At 49.3% G+C, this 12,490-nt stretch overlaps 1 protein-coding gene across 1 annotated transcript; it reads left to right on the plus strand.

The window, feature by feature from the left end:
- The first annotated feature begins 7,610 nt into the window (after positions 1–7,610).
- Positions 7,611–12,395, plus strand: SLC25A51 (solute carrier family 25 member 51). The gene is made up of 2 exons (XM_088527322.1): positions 7,611–7,643; positions 11,466–12,395. The coding sequence occupies exon 2, from the start codon at positions 11,505–11,507 to the stop codon at positions 12,378–12,380; it is 876 nt and encodes a 291-aa protein (XP_088383448.1). The 5' UTR covers positions 7,611–7,643; positions 11,466–11,504; the 3' UTR covers positions 12,381–12,395.
- Positions 12,396–12,490: the final 95 nt, after the last annotated feature.

Raw genomic sequence — 12,490 nt, forward strand, 5'->3', positions numbered from 1 at the left:
AGTTGCATGTTTTACACTTTAAAGGCTTTCAGGTATAGCAGTACTTCAGAAGACCACTAGAAGAGATGGCTCTTACTTTGGTGTCAAGAGAGCTAAATTGCTCCCCAAAAGTATGAAAGCTCCACCGAGTCTTATGGTGGCCATCCAGCCAGTTCTGAACCCACCTCATTGTCCACTCATCTATCCCACACTGCCAGAGCTTGCCCAGGAGGATGTTGTGAGGGACAGTGTCAAAAGCCTTGCTGAAGGTGAGATAGACGACATCCACCGCTCTCCCCTCATCTACCCAGCCAGACATTACACCATAGCAGACTATCAGGTTATTAGAGCATGATTTCCCATTGATGAATCCATGCTAACTACTCCATATCGACACAGTAAATGCCTGGTTCCTCGCTTTCCAAATGCGTTTAACTGCTCAGAGGGGAGACACACAAACCTGAGTGCCAAAAAGCCTCTGATGAAGCTGACTGGGTAAACAACACACACACTCAAAACACAGCTTGTATCATACTGCACCTTCAGAGCAAATTTTGTGCCACCTGAGGCAGAACTAAGCCAGCAAGCAAATGGAAAAGACTGCCATTCTCATCACAACCTAGTTTCATCTAGCAAAGAAGTAGTTAAATATATCTGCAGCAGCTATCTTTGGCGCTTTTCAATCAAACGAACTCGTACCTTGTGTGTGGTGAGAATTAATCTGCAAATTGCTGCTGCATGTCCCACTTTGTGAACAACACAGACCAGAGGGTTCTTGACAGCAGAATGGGGCACGCTGGACCTTGCACAGGTTCATCACAGGATGGAGGCTCAAAGAACCAGGATCCTGGCTCAGGAAGGAGAGCAAAGCTTTGTCCCTTCTGAGAATGTAACCACTAAGTGTTCCCAATTTGCTTTACTCCTTAATCTATTTACAAGGCCAGAGATCTCAGAGTTCCACAGTCTGAAGCTCTAATACACCAATTCCTCAGTGAAAGCCTCTAGGCTTAACTTCTAGCTACACAAACTCACCGAGAGCAGCACCTGGCCTAATGCCCATTCACTCTTTTGCCAACTAAAATCATGCTGCTGAGCAAACTGCGAGTGAACTGAGAGGAATAAAAAAGGACAAGGTCAAAAGTGCTTGAAGTGCTCCTCACACTAGCATAAGTCCCATGAAAACAGCACACGAGTCATTCACACGGGCTGAGCAACACGCCAGGAACTTCACCAAGTGCTGTCAGTCAGCAGAGGGGAGAGCACCCACTGGGAAAGGAATTTGCTGGTGGAATACCTCTCCGAGAAAATGGTGCCACTCTCTATTGCCAAGAAACGAAGCAATTCTGCCAGCAGCGCTCTGCAGTCCTTCTGCTGGCACTGTGAACACCTGCACAATCACAATAAAAACGTTTGCTCAGAATTGAACAGAAAAACATTTCACAGCTTCCCTTTAAAGAAAATTTAAGACAGTCTGTCTCCAAACGAAAACACCTTCATTCTAACAATGCCTTATAGGCCTTGAAGAGCTCAGGTGATCCAACTCTCTTTCATCTCTTTTATCAGTTCAGCTCCCTGGGCCCCTCATGTCTCCCAAGATGTACTTCCAAGTGGAATACTAAACTAATGCTTCCTGGCAGATGTACGCTGATGGGGAAGACAGCAGTAGGGAAGAAAGCGATGTTATGTCTGCTGAATTACACATCCTCTGAGCCCCGTAGTAATATTTTGACATTAGAAAACACAGATTTGTTGACAAAAAGATGGTTTAACATTGCTTTTGAACAGGGCAGAGTTCTGTTGGGTGAAAACTTCTTGTGAGAGAAAAGAAATGCTTGTTAAAAAAAAAAAAAGGCTGCTTAAAGATTCTGACCAAACATTTCCCACTTTCCTTTGACTCACACCTATTTTTCTAGCTATACTGAGGCAACTCTGTTCTCTGCTATCTCTGCCTACTGTTGTGACAATCACAGAGAGGCTTTTTTTTTAACAGCAGTGTATTACCTTAAGGCTGATTTTTTGGCTCTCTTCAGTAAACTGTCTGAATTCCAGGACAAATAATTATCTTCCTCCTGCCCAACACCTCTGTAGAAGTCCAAGCCAGTGTCAGTAGAATTATGGGCCAGTATGTTCATATCATTAGGGTTCTGGACTCTACTGAAGTGCTTTAGCTGGCCATACAGGACTAGCTGAGGCCACACAGCACCATCTCTGCATTTTTACACACTTGTTTGTGGATTAAAAACCTCTAAAGAATCATAAAGAGGTGGAAAGTGTTGGCCAAATTCAGGGTCAGATGAAAACATTCTGAAGTAAAGATATTCAAGTCTTAGCAACCAGCCTCATGCTCCTAGACAAAAATCTTACCTTATGCCTCTCCATCTGCTACAGAGATCGCCACAGGCTTTCCTGGAGCAGTTAGAACGGGCTGCAAAGAGAGATGAGCTTTATTAGAGACTAGGGGACTGTCATGGCACCTCTGAGGGCCCTGAATTTGTGGTGCTGAGAGCCACAATGGTGAGAGTAATTTGGGCATCTTTTAAAAGCTGGAGAGTTTTATTCACGGACAGAGTGGAACTGAGATGTCTGATTACACGACTCTGATGTGCTGCTGAGTTAATGCCTCCAGCAGCCACTTTGATGTTACTGCAGGCAGAAAGCACGAGGCAGCAAGCAAACTGCCTTTCACTTGGGCTTTCACTTGGGCTGGTTAAACCAAGCTGTGCATAGGAAAGGACACAGCACCAGTGTCCGAACCAAGGCTTGGGTGTTCCTCCTCTTTTGCTGTCCAGAGACTTTCTCTGAAGTCAGCATCCTTGCTGGCTGAGCCTACAAGGCTTCAGGCTTTGAAGCAGAAAGGAGATTATTTGGTTCCTTCCCTATAGCAGTCATTTCATGTGTTTTCACTGTATCCACTGGTGAATTCCTCCAGAGTTCCTGCTTGGTCATGGTACAAGAGGTTGGGTCTGGCACTTGCATGGAAACTGAGTATGACTTGGCAAGTCTGGTGAGGTGCTTTCAGGCCCAGTTCCAGTCAGAGGCTGGGCAGCTCTCCACAGTTACTGAAGCATTTTCCCTCCCAGTGAACTCACAGTTCTCCAGGATTCCACACTGTGGAAATGGATGCTGGATTGGCTGAAGGTGCACAATTTCACCTGCCACGTTCCTGGCGTGTGGATACGCAGCTGCCCATTTTTGAAGTTGCAGCTGTCAAACTGGGCATAGCCTGATGCGGTGTGGCAAACAAGCACATGGTGACAACACTGGACATTACAAGGAAAAGCAGCCTGTAACACCTATTGAATTAACAAGAATCAGTTTTGCAACAAGTGACACCTACCGACTTCTCCCTGCTGGTAAGTCTATATTTAACTTCCCTGTCAAGAGGCAATCTCAGCAAAACCCAGCAGTACAGGAAGCCCTAGAGGATGCACTAAGATCACTAAATCTTAGTAGTGCACCTTGCAGAGAAGAGCCTGTAGCCTCCCAAAATATGAATTTGCCAGCTGGCATCGTTAATGGGGAGCTGACAGCAGCCGTGTCTGGAGATCTGTGGTCCTCTCTGGTGCCTTTAGCACGCTCGGAGGGAGGAGACTGCATGCGTGGCACACAAAATACAAAGCAACAGATAAACATTTCTCCCATATTGCTGCCTGAGCATTACACTGTGGTGTTGCAGCAAGCCAGATTCCATCCACTCCTGGTCTCCATCTAATTGCAGCCCTGATGTCACGACACCTGTAATACAACAGGCCATCCCTACCACAGCCTTTCTGTTTTGTTATGCTATGCATGCAAAGTTTGCAGGTGCTGGGGAACCACATGTACACTTGTGCATGGCAAAATATTTCTTCTTTATCACGCAGGAAGAACAAAGCCCTCTGCTTATCTGTAGAAAGGGCAACATGGGTGAGTCAGGTTCAGAGGGGCCATTTAAAAATGCTGAATAGTGTGTTTGAATCATTATTTTATCTTATTATCCACTAATTCCTACTGGACCACTCTAAAAGGGGACAAATTGATAGGTTTTGACATGTGAGCCAGCACAAATCATCAAGATTTACAGTGTTTGCAGCCAGTACACCCCCCTGACATTTGTTGTCAGCCTTGAACACTCCCAAAAGTGGCCACACCACAAATGGAAACAGGTTTCCCTGCATTCAAGGACACCACCACAGAAATCTTGCCAGACCATGGGCTTGTTTCACACCAAATCATATCTCCCATTTTTTTTAATTAAAAAGTTAATTAAAGGGGGCACAATCACATCAGCTTCTGTCCAGAGAAGCTGCTTGTAAAAGCCCTTCTGAAGTGCAGCCCAGTTTATTTGATTTTCCATTCATTTTTCATTTTGTGTTCTGCTGGTGGCAGACACTTTATCCAAACACTTTATCACGCTGCTGAGAATAGGAATGACAACTGAAAGATGACATGCAACAGCTTTTACAGACCATAAACCAAGCACAGGAAATACTGCTGAGTAAGAGATAACACATCTGTTTCAAAAATTTTGCAGGAAACACAGGGATAGGGCAATTTTCAAATTAAATGTTCAGCCTCATGGTCCTTGGTGCCCTCCATGCAGTCCGGCCTCGGCCGTTCCATGGGCAGTATCAAGGAGGTGACAACTGTTTGACACTTTCCCCTGCTCTCCACCACACAGATGACAGATTATGTGGAAATAATCAGAGAAACGATCCATTATGAATTTGGAGGAGTTGCAGGGTTCTGGTGGTTTTTCTTTCTTTAAAAAATATATATTTTTTAGGAATTTTCTGGTCCTAGAGATGTGGGGCTAACATGAAAGGCAACCAGACATCACTTCCCAAGCAGGTGACAGGTGACTGCTCACTGTTATGTGAAGTATCTCCGTGCTCTCCGTGGCCGAATGGAACTGTTCTGTTGAGGTGGGAAAGCCAGAACCAAGCAACTCCCCCAGCTGAATCTCGGTGGAGGTCTTCTCATCTCACTTCTCTAGGGCTGCCCTCTGAAACGATATCCTGCCTCCAGATTTTCCTGTGAGGAAGGTGAGAATGACCGTAAAATCAGTATGTTGGTTTTAGCTGCTCGTTCCTATTGCAAGAGGCAGGGCAGTGATTCGTGGTGCAACCAACTATCTCATGAAACCAGCGCACACTGCACGGAGATACTGACAGTGCAGTGCTAAGTGACTAAGGTGCTCTCGGAGTAGTAAAGGGCTGTTAGATGCACTATGCATACGAAATAATGGCAATAATCAACTAAACAGTCCTGACCTTTTAAATTCTGGACATTCTGTGGAGCAAACTGTCCCCAAGACATCCAGGACAGAACTAGAGCCTCAGCACCCTTAGTGCCCTGCATAGCTGCAACCACAAACACCCTCATAGCTACTGCCTTGCTACTGCCATGCAAATGTCTTGTCTTTCTTTTCTTTTCTTTCCTTTCTTTTGTATGGCCCTCCCTCCTGGGCTATCATCTGAGACAATTTTTTTCCCCTGCAAGTTCCCATTCAGCTGTGCAAGAAAGAAAAGCAGGGCGAAGAGACCCCCCTTCCCAGCAGTGATGCAGCCCGTGTACTCTTGCCCAGCCCAGGAGGTGCCAGACAGTGCTGGGGGGCATTCATCCAGCCACCCTCACACACAGCTACAAAGGCAGTGTGGATAGGCAGAGGTACACAGCCGGGGCTGTATTTTCCTTCCCCGTAAGCATTCACCAAAAGAAAACACAGTCACAAGTTAAAACGAACAGGTTAACTCCTGCTACACAGTAAGCTTGGCCAAAACTACATGATGAGGATGCCACGACTTTTGCTGGGAGGGATTTCAGAAGGTCATCAGTCCAGTCTCCTGCTCCAGGCAGGACTCAGTCAATGATCCCTCAGGTTGCTCAAAGTCTTCTCTGGATGAGAGCTGGGTACATCCAAGGATGTAGATGCCCCTACTACTCTAGGCCCGGTGCCAGGGCTGCCCCACTCTCCTGGCACAGCCTGTGGTTCCTGGGAACTTGTGTTGCTGTTGCTGATTCTCCTCTTAGGGTGAAATCCCCAAAAGAGCATGGCCCCACGAAGCAGCACGTGACTGCAGCCACATCCATTTACCTTCTCTGTTCCGGACTGATTGAGTTCAGCACTCTCAGCCCGTCCTTACATGCCATGAGCACCACCAGCACGCAGACCACCCTAGTAACCTTGTAATGAACTCTCTCCAGTTTGTCCACCTCTCTTCTGGTGTGAGACAGAACTTCAAATTCTCTTGTTAAGAAAGGATTTCATCAATCTGAAAATCTCTCTCCTCCTGGGTCACTGGGTTTTTTTCTTACCCTCCCTTCCAAAGGGGTTCCTGGCGTGCTCTAGCTTCCAGTCCACTGACATAAGTGCTATTTGCGAGGCAGCTTTTCACACCGGCAGGTTTCTCCCAAGGGCGCCCGCCCCTGCAAGCTGCAGGCCGGAGCGCTGCTTGTTTCGAGCACACGCAAGGGGGCACTGGAGCCACTTGAGGGGAGGCTGGGGCCGCCGTGGCTGCGTGCCCGGCAGGGCCACAAACCCGGCGTTCCCTGCTGATAGTCACCTCTAAGGCTTGCGCCGAGAGCCTCAGGGTTAACACACAAACAAAAGGAAAGCAAAGGTATAAAGTGCTTTTGTACTGATATATAATGTGGTTGTGCATAAAGTTATCTTGACTCTGGAGACACAAGTCTGACATCACCTCTCCTACAGAAAAAGCTGCGTCAGTTGGAAAGCCCTGGCTTTCTGATATCCTGCAGATGACCCTTTGAGAACCCCTGGGAAGGGGACGCAATATTCCCATGCTGGACGCAGAACCAGAGCCATTTCTCATCCAGAGCCAGGGAGAAAAACGCAGCCTGGTGCGCGGGAACTCATTCCCGAGGTGGAAATCCTCCACGACCCCCAGTCCGCCTCGCTGGGGCCTACACAAGGCAGTGTGTAGCCCTGGGAATGACCGGCTGTGCGGAGCGGCGTCCGGGCTGGCACCCACTTCCACACGGCCCGTGTCCCAGCTTTCCCTCTCTGGTGATAAAAATCTGCGTTTTTTTTTTTTTTTTCCCGGCATCTTTCCGCAATGACACTCCTGCCTCTGTGCCGATCCCGGTAAGGAAAAAACCTTTTCCGGCTCCTTTCGCCTCTCTCCTCCCGCGAGGCCCTGCCCTGTGGAACCCACACGGGGACCCGATTCCCGGCGACGACATCGCCCCTCGCTGAGGGTCGGAAACGCGTCCCTTGTGGCAGCGGAGCGCGGTGCTCGTTAGCTGCCGACACACAGGCTCGGAGATGAATTTCCCGCCACCGAATTGGGGAAAAAACCGCCGTTTTCCGCCCCATTTCGCAGCTCGCGTCACGCCACCGCCCCCGCTCCGCGGCGCGTGCGCACGAGCCAGGCCCGCCCCCCCGGCGGCCGCGCCCTCATTGGCTGGGAAGGGCCGGGAAGCCCCGCCCACCGCACCGCCCGCCCGCGTCACGTGAGGGAAGGCTCGACGGCGCCGAGCGACTTCCGCCCGTCTCCGTGACGTCACGCGGCGCGCGGGCCGGCGGCGCTGCGTCACGCGGCGCGCGTCAGCCCGGGCCCGCCCGGCGGCGGCGGCTCCCGGTCTCGGTCCCGCTCGCGGTCCCGGTCCCGGTCCTGGTGCCGGTGCCGCCCGGCCCGCGGGCGCCATGGCGGCCGCCGCAGGTGCGTCACGGCGCGGGCAGGGGGCGGTGGCCCCGCCCGGGGCATGGCGGAAAGCGGAGGAGGGGAGCGGGGGGGCGCGGCCGGAAGCGACGGCGCGCGCGGCGGGTCATTTCGAGGCGGGCGCGCGTTGCGGCGGCCTGCGCCGCGGCCGGGTCCGCGTCGCCGTCGCCGCTGCCCGCGGAGCGGCCGGGCCGCGCGGGGTGTCCGCGTGTGCCATGGGCGGCGCGCGGCCCCCAAAGCGCGGCCCGTGGGGCGCGTTAGCGCCGGCGTCGCGGGGAGGGCGCCGCGAGGGCAGCCCGGGCTCCCGCCGTGTTTCGGGGCGCTTCGGGCCTGAGGGACGTTGCCGGGGAGCCTCCAGCTGGTGCGACGGCGGCGCAGCGGCAGGTAGTGAAACCTGGAAATGTGGTGAAACAAACCGCAACCCTTGACCGTCTTTGGCGTCAGAGAAGGAGTCAACCCTAAATATGTAGGTGCAGGGTTCCTCACGCTGGGTGGTGAAAGCAGCGAGGTGCTGCCTCTGGGCGAATGCCCAGTTCCCGAGATAAAGTACAGCTGGGCCCTGAGGATGCTTTAGGCAGCACGTTAACCCCTCAGCGTTAAGCAGTTTGCAGTCAGGTAGCCAGCGTTGTGATCTCTTGCTGCTGTTACAGGTACAGCAGAATACTGGGTACCAAATTACTCTTTCCAAACCCGCCTGGATGCCACCCTGTGCTCTGGGTGTCCCTGCTGGAGCAGGGGGTTGGACTAGGTGATTTCTAGAGGTCCCTTCCAACCTCAGCCGTTTGGGATTCTGTGTGATTCTTTTGCTTTTTCTCTCCAGTGTGTTTCTGATCTAGCAGGTTTTGCCAGAGTTTTTAAAAGCATGGTCATTTAGGCCAGTAAATTGCCTCAGATCCTTCTGAGGAGGTGGGATAAATGCTTTATCCCACAGGCTGATAAAAGTTGTCAGCACCTCAAAGTATGGTCTTTGCATAAGGGAACACACTATGGAAAAGAATCATTTGTATCTCCCCTCTTAGGGTCCTGTGAAACTTGTCCCTGAGGGGAGGATAATTCCTTTGAAGAAATCCTACCTTGTCAGAGGTTTGTATATATTTGTATTGCGATTGACCCAGGATTTTGTTCTTTTTGAGAGCAGTGTTTTTGTAATACGTTTTAGCCAGAAAGCACCTGTAGTCGCTGTAGTTGGGACAGCAAAGGCTCTGCTCTGGAAAACATCTCTGGAAAGCCTTGCTGTACCTGTCTCTTGCATGCTTCCGAATCCTAGGCGTGAGACCTAATATCTGGATTAATAGGGGGTGTGTGCGCAGTTTTAGATGCTTTTTGATTGGCAAATGGAGCTGTTCCACCAAGGGGAACATGTAGCTTGTGAAGTTGAACAAGGCGTCCTATTTTATTATGAGTGTGTCTTGAGGAAAAAATGTCTGGGATGCAGGCAGCTGTCACCAGTATAACAACGACTACTCAGTTATCTTTTGAGTCCTTTTCTTTTGTTTCTCATGATATTGTTCACTACTGCTGTAGCAAAGTGAGTGCATCTCCCCCTTCTAGTGCACAAGTAGCTCTGGGAAGGTGAGGGAGAACGTGGGCCTGTTGCTGAGTAAGGCTGGAGCCCTGGTGGCAAAGGACGCCGAAGAGGCAGAGGTGCCCAGTGCTTTCTTCTCCCCAGTCTTTGCTGATCAGACCAGCTTTCAGCAACGCCAAGGCCCTCATAGCACCACAAGGAAGGTCTGGAGCAATGACAGCTTGCCCTTGGTGAAACGGGACCGTGATAGGGAATGCATAAACAGATTGAACGGACACAAGCTCGCCGGCCTTGGTGGGATGTACAAACAGCGGCCAAGGAAACTGGCTGATGTCATTGCAAAACCACGCGTGATTATCTTTAAAAGGTTATTTTGGAATTGATTTTGGAATATTTCTGATGACAAAGAGAGCAGAAGTGTCTTGAAGAGCGAGGAGGGAAAAAAGAAAAAAGAAACCAGAAACTATAGGCTTGTTACCCTCACCTTAATGATCTGCATGAAGAGACCCGGTGCATCCTCAGCAAGCCCGTAGTCACACAAAACTGGGAAGAGTGGCTGGTGCCCTCGATGGGTATCTTCCTGCCAAGAGGTGCTTCAGGAGGCTGGAGATGAGGGCCAAGAGAAACCTCATAAAGTTCAACAAGGGGATGTGTAAAATCCAGCTCCTCGGGAGGAATCAGCCAGTGTGGCACGACAGCATGCAGGTCATAATTGCGGGCATTTATCTTGGAAAGCAGCCTGGCAGAAGAGGTGGTGGATAAGTTGGACACAAGGCAGCGCCGGCCCTGTGGCCAAGAAGACAGCAGTGTAGTAACCTGGGCTCCCTCAGGCAGTGTTGCCAGCAAGTTGTGAAGCAAGAGAGTTAGTAATTCCCTCCTGCTCAGCCCTTATGGCCACCCCGGAGTGCTGCGTCCCGTTGGAAACCCCATGGGGCTTCCCAGTACCGGATGCATGGATGTGCTGGAGCGAGCATGGTGAAGAGCTGTGAGGATGATTAAAAGGCTGGAGCATCTGTCATACGAGGAGAGGCTGGGAGAGCTGGGCCTGTCCAACCCGAACAGGAGAAGGTGTGGGCAGGGAGGGGATTTCACTGCTGTTTGTACATATCTGACAGGAGGATGTGCAGAGAACTGGACCAGAGTCTTCCCCGTGGTGACCAGAAGCAGCGTGAGAGGGGTTGAAACACAAGAAATTTTGCTTGAACACGAGAAAACAGTTTACTGCGAGGGAATATCTTTTCATGGGGAAGTTGCGGGGTCTCTGTCCATGGAGATATCAGAAATCATCTGGATGTGGTCCTGAGCAACCTGCTGTAGCTGAGCCTCGAGCAAGGGGATCTCTGGAGGTCCTATCCAACCTAAACTATTCTGTCATTCTCTGAATTAAATAAAACTATATTTTCTGTTAAAAAGAAGGAGTATGCCTGTTGAAAATAACTAATCAGGTTGCCTCAGGTAACACAGGTGTTTAGCCTTTGCTGTGCATCGTTCCTAGCACAGTCTGCAGCAGCTGCATGTGGAGAAAGAATTTCTCTTGCCAAGCAGGAGATATAGCCAAAAACATCTTTTAAAAAAATATTTTGAAAATATCTTTTACTGCACCATCAGAATCTACTTAACTACTAATTGATTGTTTCCAACTTCTTACTAGGCTGTGATGCAATGGAAATGAGGATTCTGGTCAGCTACAGGCCCAGAAATTGCTGAATAACTACCCCAGTTTGAAATGCAGATTGTGGGCTTCCTGTTCGTGGCTACTCCAGGGTTTTCTCTGCTTTAGGAATAGTTCACCGTGTCCTTCAGAGTCTGGGAATGAGCGGAATGCCTCCTCAGATGGCATTCGGTGGCCAGTTTGGGGCAAGTGCGGCTTCGAGATGCTGTCCTCTCCTGCAGGTCATTTAACTGTATCTGGAGGTTGAGTTGCAGACACAGTAACTCCATTTTCCTAGGAACTTCGTTGTCATGTCAATTTAAATCTGTGATAAAAATAATAAAAATTGTTGAAATATTTAATGGGAAATCTAATGTGTAAAATTCTTATTTATCTTGAAATTTCCAGACAGAATGGAAGAGGTTCTTATCTGAACTTGCTTCCCCATTTGTTTTTTATTAACCAAACATACAGAGACAAATAGGTGTATTCTGCGTGTACCTGTGACTGTCAGATGTGGCATGACACTTTTCTCCTTCAAATTTTAGGGACTCATGGCTCGTGTATAATACTGGGTATTGCACAAATGATCTAGCGGAGGGAAAAAAACTGCATTTTTTCCATGTTCTTTCTTTTCTTTATGTAGGAGAAGAGAACTGAGTTATAATACAGTAAGAAAAACAAGATGATGGATTCAAAAGGCTGTGCCCCAGTGAATTCAAAGCAAGATATAAGTCATCACATAAAGGCTACATCTGGTAAACATTATCTTTGTGGCTATTGTGCTGCCTTCACAAACATAGCAGTCACTTTTCCCATCCAGAAGGTCCTTTTTCGGCAGCAGCTGTATGGCTTGAAAACAAAGGATGCAGTACATCAGCTACAGAAAGATGGGATTCGAAATCTCTACCGTGGCATCCTTCCTCCCTTAATGCAGAAGACGACGACTCTGGCTCTCATGTTTGGGCTGTACGAGGATTTCTCTTCGTTGCTGCACAGCCACACGAGCGCTCCCGAGCTCTTCACGCGTAGCGTAGCAGCGGTGCTCGCAGGGACCACCGAAGCTCTCCTTACCCCTTTTGAGAGAGTACAAACTTTGCTCCAGGACTACAAATACCATGATAAATTTACAAACACTTACCAGGCTTTCAAGATGCTGAAAAACTATGGCATGAGGGAATATTATCGGGGTTTGGTACCTATTCTGCTCCGAAATGGACCCAGTAACGCGCTCTTCTTTGGCCTACGTGGACCCATCAAACAGTGTCTGCCTGAAGCAACCTCTTACAGCGCTCACTTGGTGAATGACTTCATCTGCGGAGGGTTGTTGGGTGCCGTGCTGGGATTCTTGTTTTTTCCAATGAATGTTGTAAAAGCCCGTATGCAGTCTCAGATTGGTGGAGAATTTCAGTCTTTCTCAAAAGTCTTTGTAAAGATCTGGCTAGAACGTGACAGAAAACTGATCCATCTTTTCAGAGGAGCCCATCTGAATTACCACCGCTCAGTCCTGTCTTGGGGCATAATCAATGCAACTTATGAATTCCTGCTAAAGCTGTTATAAAAACAAAACAAAACAAAAAAAGAATCTACATTTGCAGGCTTTCTGTTCACTTGGGTATTGGCACACGTGATGTCACTGAACCCTGGAGAACAGATCTGTTGTGAAACTTT

This window comes from Tinamus guttatus, unplaced genomic scaffold, assembly GCF_059628265.1.
Source record: "Tinamus guttatus ecotype Peru unplaced genomic scaffold, ASM5962826v1 Tinamus_guttatus_pri_ptg000278l, whole genome shotgun sequence".
NCBI classification, from domain to species: Eukaryota; Metazoa; Chordata; class Aves; order Tinamiformes; family Tinamidae; genus Tinamus; species Tinamus guttatus.